This window comes from Hylobates moloch, unplaced genomic scaffold (genome assembly GCF_009828535.3).
Source record: "Hylobates moloch isolate HMO894 unplaced genomic scaffold, HMol_V3 SCAFFOLD_1, whole genome shotgun sequence".
Taxonomy (NCBI): domain Eukaryota; kingdom Metazoa; phylum Chordata; class Mammalia; order Primates; family Hylobatidae; genus Hylobates; species Hylobates moloch.
In genome coordinates, this window is record NW_026652276.1 from 208,080,399 (window position 1) to 208,106,344 (window position 25,946).

Sequence of the window (25,946 nt, forward strand, 5' to 3'; positions counted from 1 at the left end):
CCTCCAGTTAAGGACAGGTACTATGACACCTGACGCCAGGAATGCCTTTGCTGCTAAGGTGCTTCCTTAACTGTGACAGGACATTAACACAGGACCTGCAGCTGGGGCAGGAGAAAAAGAGAGAAAAGAGCAGCAGAGAAGAAACCAGCCTTAGCCCCAGGCCCTTCTCCACTGCAGGGTTCCAGCCTAGAGCAACCCCAAGCTGTGGGAGGGGAGAAACTTTCAGTTTGGCTGAATTTCAGTTTTATTACACAGGACTGGGCATTTTAATAATTGAAATGAGACTTTTCATATATTTAGAAGTGACTAGAGAATGAAGAGTATGAGACCAATATATCTTCCAGATGGGGGTGGGAGAATCCTAGACCTTTACAGGTGTAAAATCAGTATGAGGAGGCAAAATTAAGAAGTTTCCAAAAACAAAAGTCAAAGCTTGAGGACATTATGCTAAGTGAAATCAGCCCATTACAGAAAGACAAGTACTGCAAGACTCATTTGAGGTATCAAAAATAGCTAAGTTCATAGAATCAAAATGTGGAATGGTGGTTGCCAGGAACTATGGGAAGAGAAAAATGGGGAGTTATTTAATCAATGGGCAAAAGGTTTCAGTCAAGCAAGATGAATAAGCTCCAGATATCTGCTGTACAACACTGCACCCACAGTAAACACTAATGCAGCATGCTCTTAAAAACTAGTTAAGAATAGAGCTTATGTTTAAGACTTTTTACCATAATAAAATAAAAAAAATGAATCTGAAAATTTTAAATTTTAAAATAAAGAAGTGGTACTATGGAGTCCCACCTATTACATATACCAGTTACACTGACATTTTAAGTCAGTGCTCAATAATAGGGCTCCCCCAGAGCGCCTTGCCTGCTTCACGATTCACAGAACACACAAGGCTTCCATGCTTCCTGACAATCACACATGGAATTCCATTTTTTAAATGAAGAAATGAAAAATAATTTAGAAACCATAAAAGGAAATAAAATATTTTCTGTAAAAATAGAGGACTCAGCCACGTTTATGACAGTCAAACAAAATATCTGTTTCTCTCCTTTTTGCCAGGGCTCCTCTGATTGCCATCCAATTAGCTAGTGGTCAGAGTGACCCATTGGTGAGAAGTCCTGTTAGGGGAGCCCTTTAGCTGGTATGCGATATGTGCTCTTTTCACTGACTGGACTCAATTGGTGGTGGTGAGTGAAGTCTGCATTCTGCCACAGATAACTACTGGGTAGGTAGATGAGGTTCCTCTCAATAACCATGAAGGCCCTGGGTTAATTCCTTTGATTGCCAACACACTAGGGCTGGTGAAGGCAGCACAGAATGGAGAGCCTTTTGAAAGCTGGGGAGAGGCCGGGTGCGGTGGCTCACGCTTGTAATCCCAGCACTTTGGGAGGCCGAGGCGGGCGGATCACGAGGTCAGGAGATCGAGACCACGGTGAAACCCCGTCTCTACTAAAAATACAAAAAATTAGCCGGGCGTGGTGGCGGGTGCCTGTAGTCCCAGCTACTCGGAGAGGCTGAGGCAGGAGAATGGCATGAACCCGGGAGGTGGAGCTTGCAGTGAGCCGAGACTGCACCACTGCACTCCAGCCTGGGCGACAGAGCGAGACTCCGTCTAAAAAAAAAAAAAAAAAAGAAAGCTGGGGAGAATGCTCCAACAGAAGCTTTTTCTTGTCCTTGAAACTGTTTTGTTGTCATTTAGATGAAAGCCAAAACTATTTCTGACAAATATTATGATGCATGGTTACATTTAGATCCTACTTTTCAGGGGAATTTTGGCTACTGTAACTGAATTTAACATATGTTGCTAGAGCTCTTTCATGCCCTGGGCACTGATGAATAAGACCAGGTTGCTAATTCCCCCAAGAAAGTTACAGTCTACGTAGAACGCAGAGGTGTCAGTGGACTGACACCATACAGCATGTGCAATGGACATCTGTGTGGTTCACCTGCCAGGCAGCTCTTCTTCTTGTTGTAGGAGAGCATCACACTTTAGCTTTAAGAAATGACTCCTCTCTGTGGTTTTGACCATATGTTTCAAGTGGAGCTCACCCCAGCTTTCTCTCCCCAGCTCCAGAAATGGGCATATGTCCCATGCATGGCTAAAGTGAATAGCACCTTCCCTAGGCCACAGTGATTGCTTGAGTGATGAACTGTCATTTCTTGTACAGTGGGGGCCAAGCCTTGGACTTCTGCAAACACAAATGGAAGTGAAGCACATCCTTTCCACTAAAGGTGCCGTATTGGGTTGAACTATATCACCCCAGAAGATATATCCACCTGGAGCCTCAGAATGTGACCTTATCTGGAATAAGGTGTTTGCAAACATAACTGCAGTAGGGAATTCGAGATGAGATCACCTTAGAACAGAGTGAGCCCTAAATCCGATGACAAATGTCCTTATAAGAGACAGAAAAGGAGAAAATACAAGTACACAGAGAGAAAGGTGACGTGACAATGAAGCCAGAGACTGGAGTTATGTGGCTACAAGACAGGGATGCCAAGAATTGTTGGCAGCCACCAAAAGTGAGGACAGAAGCATGGAGCAGATCCTCCCTCAGAGCCTCTGTAAGGAGCCAGCCCTGCCAACACCCTGATTTTGGACTTCGGGCTCCACAATTGTGGGAGAATAAATTTCTGTTGTTTTGAGCCACCCAGTGTGTGGTGATTTGTTAAGGCGGCTCTGGGAAATGAATACAGTTACTAAGCTGGCAGTATGCAAGCCTACAGCTGCTGGTGGCCGTCTTCCTACCACATGGGCAAAACCTAAGCATACAGCCAGCACACCAGAAAGCAGAGCCCAGAGCTGGAGCAAGATACATTCCTGTAGACTTCATTTTAAAATGTGGAGCTAACCCTACCTGAGAAGTCAGATTTATTCCTATACTGTTTTAAGTTTTTGGACCCTAAATTGCCTCATAGGCTTACATTTGAGTCCTGTCTGAGACAGTGAAATAAATGCTTTCTTTACTGAAGGTACACACACAATGTTGCAATCACAGAATAGAGCTCATCTAACACTACTTAAGGGAATCCAGGAAGGCTTCACTAAGGAAGTATCATTGATGCTGAGTCTTGAGTGGAATTTTGCCAGGAAATAATTCATCTGATGTCCCATCTCTTCATCATTCTCTGTGAGATTCTTTCTGGGGAGCCACATAGTCATCCTGCACACACCCATCCCAATCTAAGGGCTCCAGGACACAAACTGCGGTTGGCCAAGATGTCTTAAATGAGTTTTATTTCAATGGAATAGATCCCCACAGCATCAAGTGATTTCCCTCCTCCATGCCTGGGACCTTGTGACCACTTGTGCCAATACCAACTTGCTTCCTGCCCTCATTCCCTCTCTGGTCCAAGCCAATCCCAGCCCTTGCCTGGAGACACACAATAAATTTCTAACTAATCTTCTGCTTCCATCTTGACCCTGCAATCCAGTTTCTGCACATGTACCTCAACTGTACCATACCTCTCCAAATCAAATCCCTTCAAAGACGTTTACCAGATCTGTAAATTCCCAGCACCTAACAAGTTCTTGGAACTTCATTTGGGTACCAATTATGTGTTAAATGGATGGTGAATAAGCAAGTTCATCAGGGTCTGAAGTCATGACTCAATAGCAGAAGCTTTAGACCTTAGGATATCTTGCAATCATGACTCACATCTCATGTTACATACCTGGAACATTCCAAACCAATTGAAAGAGGAATAATATATTCATCAGATTTATCTACTTCTGATTTTGCATCCAATCTATTTGCCTGACATAGCAGATCTCTGGTTCTTAATCTAAGAATGGTAGATCTACTATCTGGTTCTGGTTTTCAGACTCAAGTTTAGCAATCTGGGTGTCAATCCTGCTATCATCTACTTAAGCTACTGCTTCTGTTTCCCAACTGAAACCTGGCCCTAATTCTGATTCCTGGCTCTCCTTCCTTCCCATGTGCGCCCTCCTGTTGCAGGGCACAGGCATGCCCCAGAACCCAGATCCTATGTCTCTCAACTGCTGCTAAACAGAATGAGATGCTGAGCCCTGACCCTAGGGCAGGGTCCCATCCTCTGCTACAGAACAATTTTTATGTGAACCGTTAGCCACACCATCTGACTTTCTCCAAGCTACCTGCTTCCTGATGTCCTGTCTCCAGCATGCACTCACCTGCCATGTCCACTTATTCATTCATTCAACAAGCACTCTCAGATTATCTTCTAGACGGTGCAGCTACAGTGCTAATGAAAGATGCCTGTGGTATGCTCTCCACCTCTGAAGAAAAAGAAGGGAGTAATTTAAAAAGTGGTAAGATGTCTGCATGGGACCTCAGAAACTGACCAAGTGTTCACAGCCGTTCACTTCGTACCCTCTTTGCCTTGACAGAACTTAGGATTCTCTCCTTTTTACAGGTCCCTGAATTCTACTTGGCCCCAAGCCTGAGAAGGCACTAAACACTGGAATGTGGCCCCCTTCTTAGCTTGCACTGAGAATCAGCTGACCACAGCAGGACAATTCCTGTCATACCCCACTGATCATCCTCCCCATCCCACTTGTCATCCCCCAGTTCCACTGATCATTCCCCTGTCCCACCGATCATCCCCCTCAACCATCCCACTGATCATCCCCCCCATCCCACTGATCATCCCCCCCATCCCACTGGTCATCCCCCCACCACCATCCCCGTCTCACTGATGACTGGTCATCCCCCCACCACCATCCCACTGATCATCCCCCCCCAGCCCACTCCCCCCCCCCCCCCCCCGACACCCCCCCCCCCACCATCCCACTCATTCCCCACCGTCCCACTCATCATTCCCTGCCATCCCACTGATGACCGCCCCCCCCATCCCACTGGTCATCCCCCTGTCCCACTGATCATTCCCCGTCCCACTGATGACCCCCCCGCCACCATCCCACTAGTCATCCCCCCATCCCACTGGTTATCACCTCGTCCTACTGGTCATTCCCCTGCTCCACTGGTCATCCCTCCATTGCTTGCTCCCCTTTTACAATTTTAATTAAGCTTTTGCTTATCTCTCCCTACCCTATATAATGGAAGCCTCTTTCTTTTTGATTTTGTGACACTTGCCAATTTCTGAGGTTGGAGCATTCTCTCTGTGGCAATAGTCTTTCTTCTGAATAAAATCCCTCCTTCTCTAAGTCTGGATTTGTTTTCATTTGACGGAATACATAGAACAGAAATCTAACCTAGGTGGGAAGAGGAGGGGATGTAGATTAGAGAAGGCTTCCAGGAAATAAACTGTGAACAGAAAGAAAATAAAACATTGGCTGGGCACGGTGGCCCACGCCTATAATCCCAGCACTTTAGGAGGCCAAGGCAGGTGGATCTCTTGAGGCCAGGAGTTTGAGATGAGCCTGGGTAACATGGTGAAATCTTGTCTCTACTAAAAAATAGTAATAATACAAAAAGCCAGCTGGGTGTGGTGGTGCATGACTGTAATCTCAGCTACTTGGGAGGCTAAGGCGCAAGAATCACTTGAACCCAGGAAGCGGATATTGCAGTGAGCCAAGGTTGTGCCACTGCACTATAGCCTGGGTGACAGAGTGAGACTCTGTCTCAGGGGGAAAAATAAAAAAGAAGGAAAAGAAAATGTTAACCAAACTAACGTGGAGGACATGCAGGGATACAAGGCTGTGAGGTGGCACACGTGACTCTCTTGCCTTGTGGCAGTAGGTTCAGGTCCTCACCAAGACCACCATCTCTGATCTGTGCTCCATAAACCTGAATGGAATTCTTCATGCCACCTGCACCTGGCAATGCTCCCAAACAACTGCACCTGGAAAAGCTGGCCTAGCTCCTTCCTCGGTCCGGGCCTAGCCTTCTGTGTGTGCCCACAAAAACACATGCACACATGTTCTTTCTCATTCAAATGTGTGACCCCTACCCTCGGCATGCCATGGACACCTCAAGTGAACTCTAGCATCTCCAAAACACCCAAGGGGTCAAGTAGTTATTATGATAGATGTAGGCCATCTCTACCTTTTCATGGACTCTCTGTTCATGGCATCTCACTCTGTAGGCTTAGGCAAAATTCCTGTAGCCTAGAGAGATCTGAGACTACAAGGACATGAATAATTCAAAGAGGGTAAGCTTGACTGGAAACTGCACGAGGACTGGAAGCAGGTCTGACTCATTCAGCATCATATCCCTACCACCTAGAACAAGGCCCCAACACACAGTAGGGGCTCAAATATTTGTTAAATAAAATGTCATATCAGCTCTCGTGAATAATTCCATCCATCAGTTTCCTCTGACACTATCAGCAAGCAACATTTTAAAGGGGAAAACAGTGGTTTCCCTCCATGATATGAAACACACAGGCTAGCAATGCACTCTGAACATCCCTATTTCCCTTAATAGCCCATTATGCACATGCCAGCCATGATTCATGATGTAAATGTAACTCTAGAGTCATATGACCGTAAGTACCAATGCCTTGGAAGTGTATCTGAGCTGCTACAAGAGAGATTATTTTTTTTCCTCACTGCTACAACTGCCAGAAGATATGTTTAAATCATTACTTGAAATTCTTTTCCCAACCAAATCTCTTCCCAGAGCTGTTAACAAGAAACAAAATGTGCTGACTTGAGTTTCACTTTCTTTCCATTCCTCTGCCTTCCTCTTGTGGGACCCCCAACGAATCATGAAATGGCTTTGGTCAGGTAAGAGTGAAAAAAGCAAAGAAAGAAGCCCAGTCTGTCAAACATGCAGATCCTAGAGGACAGAGACTCTGCAGCCCAGTTCTACCAACAGACATAACCCCTGAAATAACTGGCACCTATTTCAATCAACTATTCATCTGATAGCCTTCTGATTTTATATTATAAAGCCATTTATTTTCAAGGAAACTATATTTGTTGCTTAGTTGATACATGATGAAGTAAACTGAGAAAACACACTAATTCTCAGGCCAACTCTTTTAAGGCCTATAAAAAACGATATAAATAGATTCTGATGTTGCTTCATTTCTGCAGAAGGGTGTTTTTATATTATGTTCTTCTATCAACACAGTAAGTACAGATTGCATCTTAAAGCTCTCATCTAGTGCTGGAGTTTCCAAACACAATGGCTTTAACAAGGAAATCACTTTGGAAAGGAAAATAAAAGCATGTGATTTCTTTGGGGCTAAGCATGGGAGAGAAGCACACTTCTTGTCATGACTTGGGAGGCGTGCAGAGACCAGCTGGCAAGGCTCTGATCACAGAAGCTAATCCCTCAGGAGAAAATGGGTAATCTCAGGGCCAAAATTCACCCAAAGAACCAGAACAAATATGGGCTTGGGTCAGAAAGAACTTAATTAATTGGGGAGATGCCATGTAAAGAGGAAAGCAGAGATTGAAGTGATGCTTCTACTTGCCAAGGAATGCCAAATATTACCAGCAAACCACAAGAAGCAAGGACAGAGGTTGGAAGAGATTCCTCCTCACAGCCTCAAGAGGATCCAAGCCTGCTGACACCTTTATCTCAGGTTTTTGGCTCCCAAACTGTGGAGGCCAATTCTGTTGTTCAAGCCACCCAGTTTATGGGATTTTGTTACAGCAGCCCTAGCAAACTAATACAGTTGGCAATAGGAGTTAGTAGCAGGAAATAATAAATAACTGAAAACAGGGACCACACAGTTCATGTGAATCTCCTGGCCCTTTTGAAGCATTTCCACAGGAATCTCTGGGAAAGAGATTCAAACTATCGCTTGAGGCTAAATTCCCTTATGCTTGGGAATTCACATTTATTCATTTGTATGACACTAAAAGAACATGAGAAATATAAAGACAACAAGCTAGAGGGGGTCAGGGCCCCATACAATAGCCAGGATTCTGCTCAATGGCTTCATGCATAGTCAAACCCTACTAGCTGTGTGAGAATAAAGGCAGAGGAGGAGACCCTCCAACCCAGTCAGGTAAAGTTGACAAGGAACAGGTAGTGTGTCATGGTCCAAAACCAGGAGGCCAGAATATAGGGATGGGTCCATCTCCAAGGATCTGAAGTGTAAGTCAAATGTCTGATGGGACATCACTGTGAGTTTGCAGTGACAGAGAAGGGCTCAGGGTTCACCCCAGGACAACCATATATAGGGTCCATCATGACAAAACCATTCCAAACCCTGGCAACTTGTGGGTTGATGCTGGGTAGAAGCTGTTGGCCCTGGCTAAGACTCAGGAACTGAACAAAATTAAAATTGCTGCCAAGGGCATGGGTGATGCTCGGCAGGGGTGATCATGGAAAGCAGGGACTAATACTGTCAGGTAAAGCCACACATTGATTGCATGTAAGAGGATACATGAGAGTAATCATCAATAGATGAAGAAATAAGAACCGTCAAACACTATTTTACACATATTAAACATTTCTCATATATTACATTACAAAGTTGGCATAATATTCTACATTCAACTTTTTGCATTCTTTATTTCCTTAGGAAACTGTGTTTCTACTCAAGTTGTCTGAATTACTTTAACTCATATGCCACTGTGTACTTCCTTTGAGCTTGGGGTCCATAGCTGTCCCGCTCCACTGTCTCATGCCAGGTCTTTTCATTATATGAACTGCAGGATGCCCTCTCTCAGGCATAGTGTTTTGGGGGCAATGACTCTAAATGATGCCTCCACTGAGGCAAAGATCACATGAATTTGTAATTGTTTGCATCTCCATCTTCTCTGAAACACAGTGACCTGCTAGAAAGCAAAGACCATGATTTGTCTCTGTATCCTCAAAGCCCAGCACAAGTACCACCTGACACATGCACTATAAATGCTCAGTGAATTGATTCATTCTTAAGAAGATTCAAAATGAAAAAGAAGCAAGCAGATTTGGTGAGCCATTTCTGACTGGTATTTCACGAATTCATGTATTTAACTATGGGCCAGCATTATGCCAGGTAGTATATTATTCATGTGAAGAAACAATAAGATTGATCACTGCTAAGGTATAGAGCAAGTTTCAGGAATGGCAAGAATGGGCTGCCCTTAATTGAGCACTTAGCCTCTCTGCTGCCTTTTGCTCATTGAGCAAATTGGATATATATTCAGGCCAGTAAGAACACTCATAGGCTAGCTGCTGGTGTAGCTGGGCTCCTTACAAGATACAAATTGAGGCTGGGCGTGGTGGTTCATGCCTGTAATGCCAGCACTTTCGGAGGCCAAGGCAGATGAATCACTTGAGGTCAGGAGTTCAAGACCAGCCTGGCCAACATGGTGAAATCCTATCTCTACTAAAAATACAAAAACCAGCCAGGCGTGGGGGCATGGACCTGTATTTCCAGCTACTCGGGAGACTGAGGTAGGAGAATCGCTTGAACCCAGGAGGCAGAGGGTGCAGTGAGCCGAGATCATGCCACTGCACTTCAGCCTGAGTGACAGAGTGAGACTGGGTCTCAAAAAAAAAAAAAAAAAAATACAAATTGACCATTGTTGAACACTAGCCATGAGCCACACATTGTTAGGTATGATCTCACCCAATTTTTATACAATTGTTATCCCCATTCTACACATGAATAAATTGGAGCACAACATGATTAAGTAAGTTACCCAGATCCCTTTGCTACAATATGACAAATCTGGAACATAAACCCAGCCAGTGAGAAGTTCTTAACCACTCCTCAGTGCTGCCTAAGAGATTAGGGTTGGGATGAGCCTACAGATTATAAGCTTTGGTATTTGCCAGCAATAAAAACTTGAACTCTAAGTGACTTAACATTACAGTAACCCCTGAAGGTTCCCATGCATTATCAAAGTTAATGCATAAGGTCTGGTTGGAAGTAGCTCTGCCCTTTGGTTCCCAGAGGCTGAGCAAACCTTACCCCCAGACTCACATTACTAACACAACCGTGAATCTGATGACAAGGGTCATTCAACGGAAATTGATGAAGCACCTGTTTCATGCCAGGTACTATACTGGGTATTGGGGATCTTTCCACTAAGAAAAAACACATGCTGATAGAAGAGATTGACAGAGAAATCAGCACTACAATCAGAGTGGAAAGTGGTACCACAGAGTTAAGCACAGGGACCCTGGAAGCACATTGCTAAGGATGAGGCAAGATACCCCAAACTTGTCCTCAAATCTCAATCAACTCTTTTAAAGTGGTAACTGAATGGTCACATTCAAGCAGAAGCAACTGTTAGGTGACATGGTAAACAATATTCAATAACCAAGGATGACAAGAATAGGACAGGGTAGAATACTTAGCCCAGAAGTGAGTGGATGGCATTGAGAAGTGGAAAAGAGAAAAGAGAAAAGAGAGGGGAGGTGGTCAGGAGTCATTCGAAAGCTTCCTCTCTGGTCTTTCATGTAGAATCTTAGCCACATATAGCTAAGATTGAAGGTAATTAACAAATTCAGCAAAAACACTCTGCTATTTCAAATATCCTACACACCAGGCAACATACCTACCATCTTTATAATAATATACAGCTTTGTTATGCCTTTTGGGGGAAAATCTGTATTATCCCCATTCCTTTCACTAGTAATACCTGATATTAAGTAACACTTTTGAGTTTATAAAGAACATTCACAAGAATTATATCATTGGATTATTACTGAGCAGACAGGGCCTCCATTTTACAGACAAGGAAATTAATTCTCAGAGAAGCTTGTTAACAAAATCTCATAATTGAAAAAGAGGGATTTAAAGAAGTGCTTCTAACTCCAAGGTTGGTTCTACTGCATCAAACTGCCATTGTTTACTAAAAACTTAACTACAGCATTAGAATCATAGGTTTTAAAGCACTTATTTGAATGCTGTTTGCTGTTTCATATTAATAGCAGCTGTTGCTACTTGGCAGTTACTAAGCCCTAAATATTAGGAATGGCTGGGGCGAAGAACAGCTTTGAAAGGACACTCTATTTGATCAGGTTTTGCAATAATTGTTAAAATCATATGCATGTCCTTTGGATCCCTATAAAGCTTCTACAGTATCACTGCACCTGCAGTTCCAATTTGCAATTTTCTCAGCCCTCCTTTGAAGTTATTCTTGCCAATTACCTGGTGTTAATATTAATTAAATATGATTTGTAACTCAAAATGTGGTGTTATCAATGGAACTCAGCTGTACGAATATAAAGTAAAATTTTCAATTGAATTAAATTGTTTCCTTTCATTCATAGTATTTTACAACATTAATACTTTTGTCAAATTGATTTTTGCCTGCTGGAAGTCATTTTCCCAAAGCAATGAACATCTGAGGGGAAACACTGCTCTTTATGTATTCTTTCCTTTCTGTCATTGAAAATACTTTGTTTTAATCTTAAAGTGAATCCATTTCAGTTAACAGAAACTTGCTTCTTGTTTATAACCCAAGAGGGGGAAATGCTTTCTTTTAAAACTGTACTAAGATACATTAAAAATATGATCAGTGAACACGTTTCAATTTTACACTAGGGATGAAATTTTCCTTACTTTATTGCTTGACCTTCACGCACAAAAAAAAAAAAACACAAAAAACACTATCAAACTTTTTGGCAGCTGTCATTTCACATACGCAAAAAATGAATTAATTAAATTGGTTTATTACATTAACATTTCAAACAGAATCTTCCATCCCAACAACTCTCTGGTCCCTTCCAACTCTAAGACGTTAATATTTGGAACATGTCAAACAATAGTCAGAAGCTTCCAGCATTTGCAAATTTAGGGGGAGAAAGACACATATAGAATATTTGACAGAATTAGGTCTATTCTGCCCCCTGTAATGTATGCAATGACGACTTGAAGGCCTGTCATCTTCAATAAGCCATTCATAAACATGATGACTGATTAAAGAAGGTGTGCCGCCATACCGTGCAAATCTACAATGAAAAGATATGTTCTCCCACATTCCTTTTATCTTCAAAGATAAAGCTTTAGCTTATAATGATAGCAGTAGCATTAAGATTTATTATCCTGTCTTCTTTTAAAAATAATACTGTAAGACAAAGAAGGGAAGGAACCTGCCTAAAGACTAAAGGAAGTCACTTATTGAGTCAGAGCCACCAGGCCCAGAGCTTATGATGGAAAAGCATGAGTGAATATTATCAACCCCTTTATTATAATATCAATGAAACATTATATCAAGGAATTAAAACAAGACAGAAATAGAGGACTGTGGATCTAATAGCTGAGAGTTGTGTAACATGTAGGTCTTAACCAGCAGCAACTAAGCTATTCCCTTCCCTCAGGCCAAAAGACCAAAAGGGGAAATAAAAATAAATTAGGCCGGAAAAAAATCTCTGGATGTCTGTAATATTCCAGGTGTCATCAAAGAGAAGCTTCTCAGAATTACACAAAGTGGAGCGGGTGAACAGCAGGTACACACCTATGTTGGCAGTGTCTATTGTGATCCTACTGGGAAGTTCTACCTAGGAAAGCCAGACAGACACTGAGATCCCATCACTTACCCCAGTCTGGAACCCTGAATTATCCATTAGGTTACCTCATTTACCCGAGAATCAGGATTGGGAGAGTAGAATTCTGTAACATTTGTAACATTCCAAAAGGAATTTGTGAACTCCCTATATTACAGGCTTCTCCGTCAACCAGATTCTGTCTGCTTAAGCCCCTCTCATCCTTATTACTAACCTGTTGTCCTCCTAGCCCAAATCTCATCCCTATCACTGGAAGCTAACCTTCTGAGTATAACCTCCCTTCACCCTCTGTTAAAAACTGAATTATCTCCCAAGAAAACTACATTGAAATCCTAACCCTAGTACCTCAGAATGTGACCTCGTTTGGAAAGAGGGTCATTGCAAATGTAGTTAGTTAAGATGAGGTCATACTGGAGTAGGGTGGGCCTTTATTCCAATATGTCTTCATTTTTATAAGAAGAGAAGACACAGAGACAAACGCAAGAAGAAGATGGTCATGTGATGGTAGAGGCAGAGACTGGAGTGATGCATCTACAAGCCAAGGAATACCAGGGATTGTCAGCAAACACCAGAAGCTAATAGAGGCAAGGAGGGATTCTCTCCTACAAGTTTCAGAAGCAGCATGGCCCTGTTGACACCTTAATTTTTTATTTCTAGTCTCCAGAACAGTGAGATGATAAATTTCTATTATTTAAGCCACCTAGTTTACTATAAAATACCTCCTTTCAAGGACCTCACTTCATGTAGGAACCCTAGCCCTAACCCCAACCCTACTGTGCATGTTCAGCTATGAATTCTGGCAAAAGTTCCTGTTTTCTTATGAAACACTGCTCAACATCCTTAAATTTTTTTGAGGAGCTGCTTTTATCATCTCACATAATTGAAGTCTTCTTCAAAGGAGACTGAGAGCCCTCCCATGATCATAAACCCATGAAAAGAGAACACTCTACCATACTGTTACCTCCCTATTGCAATGTCTAGGCCATTATTCCCACACTGTATTAGTCTGTTCTCACAATGCTAATAAAGACATACCCAAGACTGAGTAATTTATAAAGGAAAGAGGTTTAACTGATTCACAGTTCCACATGGCTGGGAGTGACCTCACAATCACAGTGGAAGGCAAATGAGGGACAAAGTCACGTCTTACATGGTGGCAGGAAAGAATGCTTGTGCAGGGGAACTCCCATTTATTAAACCATCAGATCTCATGAGACTTACTCATTACCATGAGAACAGTATGAGGGAAGCCACCCCCATGATTCAATGATCTCCACCTTGCCCCACCCTTGACACATGGGGATTATTATAATTCAAGGTGAGGTTTGGGTGAGGACACAGAAAAACCATATTACACACCTTTATATGAAAGCTTCTCCCCATGAGTCCATCCTCATTCCCCTATACTTCTCACCTTAGCAACCACCTTTCCATACTCAACCATCAATTTTATGAGAATGAGCTTTGATCTATATCTCACTTCCTGCTTGGCTCTAGATCAATGTTCCTTGCTATTCTTCTCCACAAAGCTATGTACTGGTACCTAAAGTTTACTGTGTTCATTTTACTGTCTCTTTTCTGTTTATGGTACCTGCCTTTTCCTAGTTACCCAGGTATGCAATTTCAAGTTCAACTTTAATTTCTTTCATACCCTCAAGCTCTGTGTCCAGTTACTAAATTCCATAGACTTCACCTCACAAATGACCCTCAAGTCTATCTCCTCTTCCATTTATATTATCACTGCCCTAAATCAGGCCAAGATTGTTATTGCAGTGGCCCCTGAACTGGTCTCCTTGTCTTCTACTTCTTATAGTATAACCTTAAATATACATTCTGACAGATCCCCCTCTCCTCAGCAGTTTCCTCCTGATATAATTTGAATATTTGTCCCTGCCCAAATGTCATGTGCAATTGTAATCCCCAGTGCTGAAGGTGGGGCCTGGTGGGAGGTATTGGGTCATGGGGGCAGAGCCCTCATGGCTTGGTGCTCTCTTCAGGATGGTGAGTTCCCATAAGATCTGGTCGCTGAAATGTGTGTTGCATCTCTCCCATTCCCAACTCTCTCTTGCTCTTGCTTTCACTATGTGGTGTGCTTGCTCCTGCTTTACCTTCTGTGATGATTGTAAGCCTGAAAAGGCCTCCCAAGGAGCAGATGCTGCTATGCTTCCTGTACAGCCTGCAGAAACATGAGCCAATTAAACCTCTTTTCTCATAAATTACCCAGTCTTGGGTATTTCTTTATAGAAATGAAAGAACAGCCTAATACAGAAGATTGGTGCTGAGGAGTGGGGCATTGCTATAAAGATACCGGAAAATGTGGAAGTGACTTGGGAACTGGGTAACAGGCAGAGGCTGGAAGAGTTTGGAGGGCTCAGAAGAAGACAGGAAGATGAGGGAAACTTTGTAACTTCTTAGAGATCAGTTAAATGGTTTTCACCAAAATGGTAATAGCGATATGGACAGTGAAATCCTGGCTGCTGAGGTGTCAGATGGAAATGGGGACTTACTGGAATCTGGAGGAAATGTTACCGGTGTTATGCCTTAGCAAACAACTTGGCTGCATTCTATCCATGCCTTAGGGCTCTGTGGAAGTTTGAACTTGAAAGTAATGACCTAGGGTATACAGCAGAAGAAATTTCTATACAGTAAAGCATTCAAAATGTGGCCTGGCTGCTTTTAATAACCTACATCAGATGTGGAAGCAAAGGAATGACTTAAAGCTGCAACTTATATTTAAAAGGGAAGCAGGGTATAAAAGTTTGGAAAATTTATATCCTAGCCATTGGGCAGAGAAAGAAAAAGCTTTTTCAGGAGAGGAATTCAAGCAGGCTGTGGAGCAACCACTTGCTAGAGATATTTGCATAACTAAAAGGAGCCAAGTCCTAATATCTAAGACAATGGGGGAAAGTCCTCCACGGCATTTCAGAGACCTTCATAGCCGTCCCTCCTATCACAGCCTAGAGTCATAGGGCCCCACTGCCCTGTGCAGCCTCAGGACACTGTTACCCACATCCTAGCCACTCCAGCTCTAGCCTTGGCTCAAAGGGCTCCAGATATTGCTCATGCCACTGCTCTGGAGAGTATGAGCCACTATAAGCTTTGGCAGCCTCCATGTGGCATTAAGCCTGCAAGTGCACAGACTGCAAGAGTGATGAGGCTTGGCACCGTCTGCCTACTTTCAGAGGATGTATGGAAAAGCCTGGGCACCCAGGCCAGAAGCCTGCTGATGGGGCAGAGCCCTCGCAGAAAACCTCTACAAGGGCAGTGCCAAGGGGAAATGTGGGGTTGGACCCCCCACACAGAGTCCCCAATGGGGCACTGCCAAATGGAGCTGTTAGAAAGAGGCCACCATCCTCCAGACTCTAGAATAGTAGATCCACCAGCAGCTTGCACCCTGTGCCTGGAATAGCTGCAGGTAACTCAACAACTTATGAGAGAAGACACAAGGGCTGAACCCTGAAAAGCCACAGGGGTGGAGCTGCCTAAGGCCTTGGGAGCCCACTCCTCACAACAGTGTGCCCTGGATGTGGGACATGGAGTCAAAGGAAACCATTTTGGAGCTTTAAGACATAATAACTTTCCTGCTGTGTTTTGAAGTTTTGAACTTGCATGGGGTCTGCAGCCCCTTTCTTTCGGCAATTTCTTCCTTTCAGAACAGGAATGTTTATCCAATGCCTCTACTCACATTATATCTTAGAAGTAAGTAGCTTTTTATTTTACAGGCTCATAGGTTGAAGGGACTTGTTTTGTCTCAGATGAGACTTTGGACTTGGACATCTTTTTTTTTTTTTTTTTTTTTTTTTTTTTGAGATGGAGTCTTTGTCTACTACCTAGGTTGAAGTACCTTGGTGCAATCTCAGCTCACTGCAACCTCCACCTCCCAGGTTCAAGCAATTCTCCTGCCTCAGCCTCCCAAGTAGCTGGGACAGCAGGCACATGCCACCATGCCTGGCTAATTTTTGTATTTTTAGTAGAGACTGGGTTTCTCCATGTTGGCCAGGCTGGTCTCAAACTCCACTCAGCCTCCCAAAGTGCTAGGATTACAGACATGAGCCATCACACCCAGCCTGGACTTTTGAGTTAATGCTACAATGAGTTAACATCTGGAGTGACTATTGGGAAGGCATAATTGTATTTTGCAATGTGAAAAGGACATGAGATTTGAGAGGAGCCAGGGTGAAATGATATAGTTTGGATATTTATTCTCACCCAAATCTCATGTGGAAATGTAATCCCCAATGATGGAGGCAGGGCCTGGTGGAAGGTGTTTGGGCCATGGGGGCAGATCTCTCACTGCTTGGTGCTGTCTTCAAGATAGTGAGTTCTCACAAAATCTGGTCATTTAAAAGTGTGTTGCACCTCCCTCTCCTTGCTCCTGCTTCACCTTCTACAGTGATCGTAAGCCTCCTGAGGCCTCCCGAGAAGTGGATGCCACCATGCTTCCTGTACAGCCCACAGAACCATAAGCCAATTAAACCTCTTTTCTCATAAATTACTCACTTTCAGGGATTTCTTTATAGCAATGCAGGAATGGCCTAACACACCTCCATTGTCTAGAAAACCAAGGATAAAATAAACACCCTATGATTGGAAATAATCGTGTCTATGTCAAGCCTTCCAATTTTGTCTCCCATAATTCACTATATGAACTATGCTCCAGTCAGTAAAACTGTGCTATTTGCTGATACCAAATATGTTTTTTTTCCTTCTCCAGCAATAATCCTATAGTCAAGAGATGCCTTGGGATGACACTATAACAGCTGGAATATCAAGGGGCTATTTGTCTTTATCAAGTGTCTCCTGGCCCTCTCCCATTCAGAAAGATCTCAACTAGGGAAAAGCCATCACTGAGGTCTGATCATGACCACCATACACTCATAAACTCTATTCTCCCAGATTCGCAAAGGACACTTCCCCAAGTCTGATTTTTTTTTAAATGAAAAACATTCTAATCAAACTGTACAAGCAATTTATAACTAAACCAATTTTCACTTCACCATCATTCCATTATGATCTGCTTGAGTTAATCAGAGGTAAGACAGAGGAAGACTCAATTTACACAGAAATTTCTTAGCAATCAATGTTGCTAAAGAGAAATTCAGAACAAAGTACAGAAAACATTATGAGTTGGGGAAATATACAATTCTATTAATGGGCAGACACTCCAAAAAAATTGAAAGTATACATCTCCTTCTCAGTCAAGCTACTGAGTTTTTTTTAAAAACACACTACTAACATGGTGACAGATGTCATCAATGTTGTAGTAAGAGCTGCAAATGTTACAGAACTAATGAATTTTCATTAGAGACATCAGATAATTTCAGAATGGGTTAAGCTGCTACCATTTGCCATTCCCATTAATATCATTGTCATGTAAAAGGTTTAATTTTCAGCTATTTTTGTTCTAGATAAAATCTTTGTCATTAAAATGAGGGATGATTTTGATATTTAATATATTCCATGGCATACTCCAGTGTGGTACTAATTTGGCCTTTTCAGTATTCTGCATATTAATTGACAATCCATCCCTCCTCCATTCCCCAGATAAGTGAGAACTGAAATAGAATGGACAACCAATCAAGTCACAGAATACTGAAAAGATCAACACAGAAGAAATGTGTTGCTCTCATCAAGAGCATATACAAGGCACCAAAATTATTTTCTCCCATGCTAATGACTATGACAGAAACAGGAATAATGAATGGCACCATCTAAATCCTTTTATGTGACAGTATTACCAAAGCACAGCAGTGCTCTCTAAAAATTAAAAACTAAGTATTTCTTATTTTAGTCAAAAGAATAAAACTGTGGTTTCACTTAACTTTTAGAACAATGCATTTTGCTGGATTCTGCAACAATTGGCAGATTATGTCCTGTTTTGAATTTTTTATAGTAATCTATCTCATGCACATAAAATGTGTCCTCAAGTTGCAGAATGTCCAGGATCACTGTGGAAAACTTATTTCAGTACATACTCTATTAGTTCCCTCCTCTTGCTAAATTATCACTCTGGTAAGAATTGACATCAGCTGCTTAAATAATACATTAACCCTGTTTCCAGAAGCTATTGTTTTCATTTGAGTGGGCATTTCCTCTAAGGATAAACTTTAGATTGTTACCCAAGAAGATAATATAATTTGTCATAATTTAAAGATCAATTGAATGTTTTGAATCAGTTTTATAGCAGTAATGATATAAATTCCCAGAGAGCAAAGATTATGGCATAATGCACACTTACAGCAGGTGTGAACAGTTGTCCAATTAAATCAATTAGCCCAATCTGTCCAACAAGACCAGGCCTTTCATACATTTTCTGCAATAGCACAAATGTGGAACAAATGTTAAAGATACCAAATATTGTGTATTATAATTTTCTATGTCCTACTATGTACAGAAAAGCTTGCAGTCATCTGCAAGTCTCTCAAGTGAAAATCCTATTTCAATAACATCAGACTTTTTGTCCTTGGTAATTACGGTTAAGCCCAAATCAGTCCCATGGTCTTTTTCTGAGTCGAGGCCTCTAAGAAAAACAATAAATTTGTCAACATAATGTCTTCCTTCAGGCTCAAAATTACTGAAAAACAATCAATGGGCACTTTAATTTTTCCACAAAATATTATTACTTATAGAAAAATTCATTCTTCATAAGAATAATAGTACTTAAGTAACAATAACATATTTCATTCACAAAGATACGTTGTTGACAAATCATCAGTTAAGATTTGTGCTCTAAGTTGTTCCTTTGTTTTGCTCTGTGTTTTCAAAGTAGTGGAATGGATTTACAACCACATGGGTACACATACAAGATGGTGAAATGCCTAGACACTTGAATAAGCACCTTGAAAAAAAAGCCCAGGATGGACATCAGCAGTACCTTGTTGTAAACAAGTTTTTACATCTTGCCCTTCATCACATCCTAAGCTTCAGAGTTTTAAGAATAAAAATGCAAAAAGTCAAATATGACAATAAGAATATTGCTTAAGTATAGCCTTGGGGGCTACTTCAGCATTGTTTTAAGATGATTACTAGACTTAATCCCTCTAGTGTTGGATGTTAAATTCCACTGACTTTTTTTAAATTTAATGACTTGCTAAAGTAAACTTCCATCTAGAACAATCAAATAGTACGTCATTTATTCAAATTTACAGTGGCTCTAATGTGCCAGCAAACTCCCTTGTCAAAACAGACAACTTTAAAAAATGTTCATTTGAGTCAGGAGTCCTACTTCCTAAATTAGCACCAAAGTGTCACCTTGATAGACCTATGAACAACAAAATCATTTATAATGAACCCAGCTTCCCTCTAGAGTGGACAGCCTAGTTCATGCATCTATAGGAGTTCTAATTATTCCCTACAGATAAGAGAGCACTTGGAGATGCTCAGGCATCAGCAATCTGTCACCTCCAAATACAATCATCTGATAAATATATGCTTACCAATCTCCCTCGAGATCTGAGTGAAGGCCTCCACACCGCTCTCACCATAGTTGCCCTCAGAAGCCAGTGTCGACACATAATTCCATCCCAGTGCTGTCACGATGTCCACCATGGCTTGGGCTTGGTAGGAGTCAGGTGGAACCACTCGAGAGAAAAAGTCATACCTGGTGTTATCACTTAGCTCTGGGGCTGTGGATGCATAGCTGATTTGAGGTATCTGCAAAACAAATGATGGGTCATTTCAACCCATGAGGAATCTTGAAGAATGATGGATTGTCATACAAGCTAAACAGCCAAGGCTATACCAGAAACCTAGACATATCAACCTGAAGCCAAAATACAGTTTTATGACTACCAATTTAATTAGAAAGTATTTTTGAATGGCCCATAGGCTTACTTTCTCTCAATGCACAATATTTCTAAACAGTGAGAAAGAATTTCATTTTGCTTTAGTTTCCATTGTTTCTGGAGCCAAAGCAAAACATTTGTGCTTTTTGTTGATGTTGCTTTTTTTAGTCTGTACATGATAAGCACTGGTGCAGAAAGGAGAGAAAAATGAAGACATATGCATCAGAAAAGATCGCCTCTGAAACTGGCTTTGGCTTTACAGGACATAAATGCTATACAATGACTAACAGGGAATTTAATATGAGATTTTTTTACACTTGATACCATTTTAATCGTAAGACTACATTTTTAGTAAATTATTTTAAATAGTTTTGCAAGTCTATTGACTGTTTATCGATATAATCAAAGTGCCACAAAAAGATCTGAGAACTGCCAGCAGCCACATATCCTCTCATAGAAACATCATTCTAACTCCCTTCAAAACATCACAGAAAAGGGAATCCAGACCATAAATTCTTTAGAAGAGACTATTTTTCTTTTAATGGGGAGAATTGCCAGAAATTCTTCAAAACGAGGAATCCTATATCATTTTTCAATAATGTGGGAGAGTGAGATATGTGATTGTGTATAGTAACTCCTCTGCTGCCATGCTGTGGTATGAGTGAAAGTTCAGAGATCAAAGTGACTCCAAGATGCCCTAATTCAGGCAGCTTGGTTGAAGATGCAGGTCTGACTTGTACATGAAAAAATTAACTTTATGCTACATCACATGTTGCAGTTAATGTCAGTGCTCAAAGAGGATGTCGGAGTTGCAGTTCCATCTTTCCCCACAGGGCTGCACACTCTGGGATCCAATAGTCCCCACTACAGTCTAGACAGATGATTCCCAATCTATATAAACGTTTCAACTCCACCCTTGACATATTTGTAAAGCTCTCAACACCTAAATAGCCTTCCTAAGTCTAGAGAGTCCTATTCCCTACTAGTGGCCGGTGAAATAACAGTGAAGTTCCTAAAACGTAAAAGTCACCCCGGGAGCAGCAGCAGAGCAATGTGCTTGGAGCTGTCCAGGGTGCTGACTATTCATTCCCCTTCCATGTAACTTGGATCCACCTACACTGGCCTTAACAGTGAGTACCCAGAATAGCGTGGCCCATTTAATCCCAAATTCTTTCTGGTTCTGTTCTCCTAGTGGGGACTGTGTTAACTTATTTGTTAACACTGTGGGACCATGAAAACCATCTGACCCACCTCATCCTGCCCTTTGCCTTCTCTGCCAAATATACTGGCCTTATCTTGACAAATTTTTCCCCTGGTTAGATTTTGTGACTCCATAGTACATGACTACTCGCAAAGACGCCCCTCCAAATCTCAAACCACACACCAAATCTTGCCCTTTTTCACCTTTTCTTGTTTGTTTTCAGAGGACCTGGGAAGGAAACCATGGATAACTTAGTGAGATCTACCTCTTACTAGGTAAAAATTTCCCAAATATCAAAAGTATGTGCATTCCTATATTCTAACGAAAATAAGTCGGCCATCTGACTTTCACTTTAGAAGAAATTCTGTGTATGTGCGAGCAGGGGTTGTGTGGGGGGAAGGGAATAGGGGAGCATTCTATAGCAAATTGTATAGCACTATACCATTTCTTTGTCCTTTTTGGATACCGATACTCCCACTTCCTGAGCTACTAAGAGTCCAGCAGTAAAATGACTTACACAACTCCCACCCTGCCTAGAATAATGAGCCACCCTTTCTAAAAATGAGCAGAAAGTGTGAAAATTGTTTGAAACCAAAACTAATTATCTCAAATTACTACCTTCAGTCAGTCACTACCAGGCTGTTTAATTAGCAGTCAGCCTCATGTTTAGGATTAATTAAACAGGTGTAAAGGGTATAAAAAATAAAAGTGCAGATAGAAGATGGTTGTTTGATTAATTCAGTAATGGACTTTCTCCCCAAAGTCTTGAAGAGTTTTCTCTTTGCAGATCAATGTGTGGGAAAGTAATGTGAGAGTATGTGTTTGTATTTTTATTTTTTCACTCTACAATAATACACATCAGGGTATATGAATAGTATTTCAAGACAAGTTTTCAAGTTTTCATGAAGTCACATCTCATTTTTATTTTGTTGTAGTAGACCACTAAGCATTGGTTCATTAAGCATTTTAATTTCTGTGCCAGCATCCCCAGTATTTCTACCATTCACAAATTAAACCCCTACTGGCAACTGAAGTAGAAATTTTTTTAAAGACCTGGAATGTTTTCTTTTATTTTCCCTACATCAAATCCACTGTAACTACCCCCTTAACCTTGGAGGTTTCATTACCAGAAACACAACAATGGAAAAAAAGGTGGTGAATGGTGAAGAAAAGCAGAGAAAAAAAATGAAAGGAAAAAGAAGGAAAGCATCCCAAGAAAAGAAGTTGCAAGGAAATGCACCCATTATCAGTTCCTCCATCCTTTAAAAAAAAAAAGTAGTGTCTTTTATAAGCCTCTCTTAACTCCCATTGCCAACGTAAAGGATAAAATACAAACTCTTCGGTCTGGTTCACAAAGATCATCAGATTGTGTCTCATCCTCCTCCCCTGACCTGTACCTTCTCTCCATATTCTCACAGCATCTTCACCCTTCTCCATACCAGGGAGATTTAATGCTCTCCTCTATCTAATGATCCTCTACACAAATTCAATATCCAGCTCAAAAGTCACCTCCCTCTGGGGACAGTTTCATTAACTCCACCAGGCAGAGCTGTCTTTTGCTATTCCTGTCTTCCAAAGCCTCCACCATCTAACATTAGAATCATGACTCTGCTGGCTTATGATCCTCTCAAGACCAAGCATGGTCTCTGTTTCTTTATTTGGTATCCCCAACACCAGGCAGAGCAAGTGGTCAATGAATGTTTGAGGGCAATTAATTAATTAAACTGCTGCAGGAAATTTAATACAGCTTCTTCCCCACCACCTCCTCCCTGGAATTCCACCAAAATATTGTGTGGGCTATTCTCCATTTGACCCTCCTGATCCTTCCCTATCCTGCCAAAGACCCTGGGAGGCTGCTCTCTATGACCATACTGCCTGGGCTTCCTTGCCTCTGGCTTCTAGTTGAGTTTGTCCCGGAGGCACTAGCAGAACATGGGAAGGCGAGAGGCGACAGAAAGAAGTTAGATATTTATCCCCCAGCTTCTTCCACTGACTCAGTGTATCTCCCCCTGGCCCCTCACCCACAGCTAAAGCTTTTGCCAGATTCCAGTGACCACTCTGTACCATTGCCCCTGTAAGGTCTCCCCACTGCTGTTGGCTCCTAAGCACTTCATCATCCCTTGTTTTTTCTAACTGTGCCCACACTTACAAATAATCTTTTTGTGAACTGCTCTTTCATTACCCCTGGGTGTGCCAGAAGCCTGATGAACACTCCCCTATGACAAGTCTCTGTAAAAGACAACACTGCTGTGGCTCCCCAATCTCAGCCCTGCCCTAACTTCTTAGCCCTTCTCTAGCCACCTGCCCTTCCAGCCTTCTCTACCACTGTCCTTAGGTGACTTCCTCATTTCCTTTCTCCTTCATTTCCCTAAGGCATCCTATTGCATATTTGAAAACACCTGTCATTTTGCTTTCCTTCATTTCTTGTTTTCTTTGTGCTGAGACTTCATAAAAATATCATATGGGCTTAAATAAGGCCATATTTCTATTACTCAAATGAAGCATATTTGAGTCAATTAATTATATAACTCAGGACACTCATCATCTTTTTTAAAAAAATTTTTTTTTACATTCCACTTTTCTAATAATTATTTTGGTTAGGAAAAACGCTTTTTCTTCTCTCACTATATTCTCACTTCAGCCCACGGAAGAGGAGATTCCTACCCCCCAACTCCACCCTCTTTGGGAGCTCCAGAACAAATATTTCCTCTCTCACTCTCCATTCCTTTACTGACTTTCCCCACCACGGAGGGGGAAAGAAATCAAAGCCAGATCTCTACGTTTATTGGGCAGAAGGGGATAGCAGGCTCTCCCTTTATTCTCTGACCTGTCCACATACATCTCAGGCTTCTTTTCTCTATAATGTCAAGAGATCATGCTGGGCCTCAATTCTTGGAAAGGAAGCCCACCCTCTTCTCTCTATATTCCACTGGCAACCAGACATTTGAGAAATACCTGAAGTCCATGCTACTCACTGCAAGTGAACTTTAAGTCTTCTGTGCAGGCAGAAGTGGGTCCCAAGGTTGAGATGTGGTGCAAGAGTAGGAGGCACAGGGTCAAGCTGAATTATCTCGAATGCAGTTCTTAACAGATAGTCATGTGCCTGGGGAGTTATTTGGTGCTTGCCCAGCTGTTAATAAAGCTAATTACTTAATCTACATTTAACTAGCTATTCTGTGAATATTGGACTTGCAAACTCGAGAAATTCCAAAAATTTGACTTAGAGCTCAAGGAGATTAAAATTGTATTTCAAAAGAAATTCATTTACATATATTATTAACAGGAGTTAGCAGAGATTATTGTCTTCTAGTATCTGTTCTCCTTCTAGATTGAAACCTCCAGTTTTTACCTAGCCACCCAGAACATGACTACATTTCCTAGCCTTCCTTGAAATGGTAAGTGAAGCTTCTGAAAAGGATCCTTAAAGGAGAAGGCATGCTTTTTCATGATCCTCCTTCTTTCTTGCTGGCTAGAATTTGGACATAATGCCTGGAGTTCCATTAGCCATCTTAGGCTATGACCTAGCAGCAATGGTGGAGCAAAGAGCCACACCCTAGTCCAAGCCACTGTGATATCTGGATTCCTAAAGCCACTTGACTCTTCTTCCTGCTTCCATTCATGCTCTTCTCAAATCTATGCCACACCAGCAAGAAAACTGGTATTTTACAAAAATAGATCTTAAAGGCTGGGTGCGGTGTCTCATGCCTGTAATCCCAGCAGTTTGGGAGGCTGAGGTGGGCAGATTACCTGAGGTCAGGAGTTCGAGACCAGCCTGGTCAACATGGTGAAGCCCCATCACTACCAAAAATACCAAAACTTAGCCAGGCGTAATGGTGGGCGCCTGTAATCCCAGCTACTCAGGAGGCTGAGACAAGAGTATCACTTGAACCCGGGAGGTAGAGGTTGCAGTGAGCCGAAATCACACCATTGCAATCCAGCCTGGGCACCAAGAACAAAACTCTGTCTCAAAAAAAAAAAAGATCTTAGAAAAATCTTGCTTAGAGTCCTTCAATCATTTCCCCATTGCCCTTAGAATATAGCCCAAACCTCTTGTCACAGGATCCTTTGAACTGGCAACTGACCACCTATCCCTCTCACTCACCTGATCCAACCACACTGGCTTCCTTTTTGTTTCACCTCCAGCACTCACACATATCACCACAAACATTTTCCCAAGTAAGTCCTTTCTGGCCTTTCTCATCCTTCAGCCTCAGCTCAACAGACCTTCCCTGACCACCCCATCTAGTGTTGTCTCCTCACCTTCCATTATTACCTCATCACCCTACTTATTTCCTTCCTCTTTCACCACCTGCATTAATTTGTGTATTCTGTTTTCCCTACTAACATGTAGATTCCACAGGGTTATTTTCTGCATTGTTTACAGATGTAATATGAGCTCCCAGGAGATAGTAGGTGTTCAATAAATATTCATTGAAAGTAAAATGAGCCCATCCATCCATTAATCAAGAACTCCTTTTGTTATTTTCTTCCATATATCCTAACTTGGAAAGATTTTTCTATAAAACTATTTAAGTTAAAACACCACCCATTTCCCATATTCTTTTTTAATCAAAGATCTGTTCAGCTGCAAAACTTCTGATCAGC

The 25,946-nt window shown here is 41.8% G+C and overlaps 1 protein-coding gene across 2 annotated transcripts in view; it reads right to left on the reverse strand.

The window, feature by feature from the left end:
• GRM8 (glutamate metabotropic receptor 8) overlaps positions 1-25,946 on the reverse strand; it is an 845,421-nt gene that overhangs the window by 673,592 nt on the left and 145,883 nt on the right. For both annotated transcript variants that reach the window (XM_032761623.2, XM_058426349.1), the window contains exon 2: positions 19,793-20,009. In XM_032761623.2, coding sequence (XP_032617514.1) covers positions 19,793-20,009 — 217 coding nt within the window. The remainder of the gene's footprint in view (positions 1-19,792; positions 20,010-25,946) is intronic.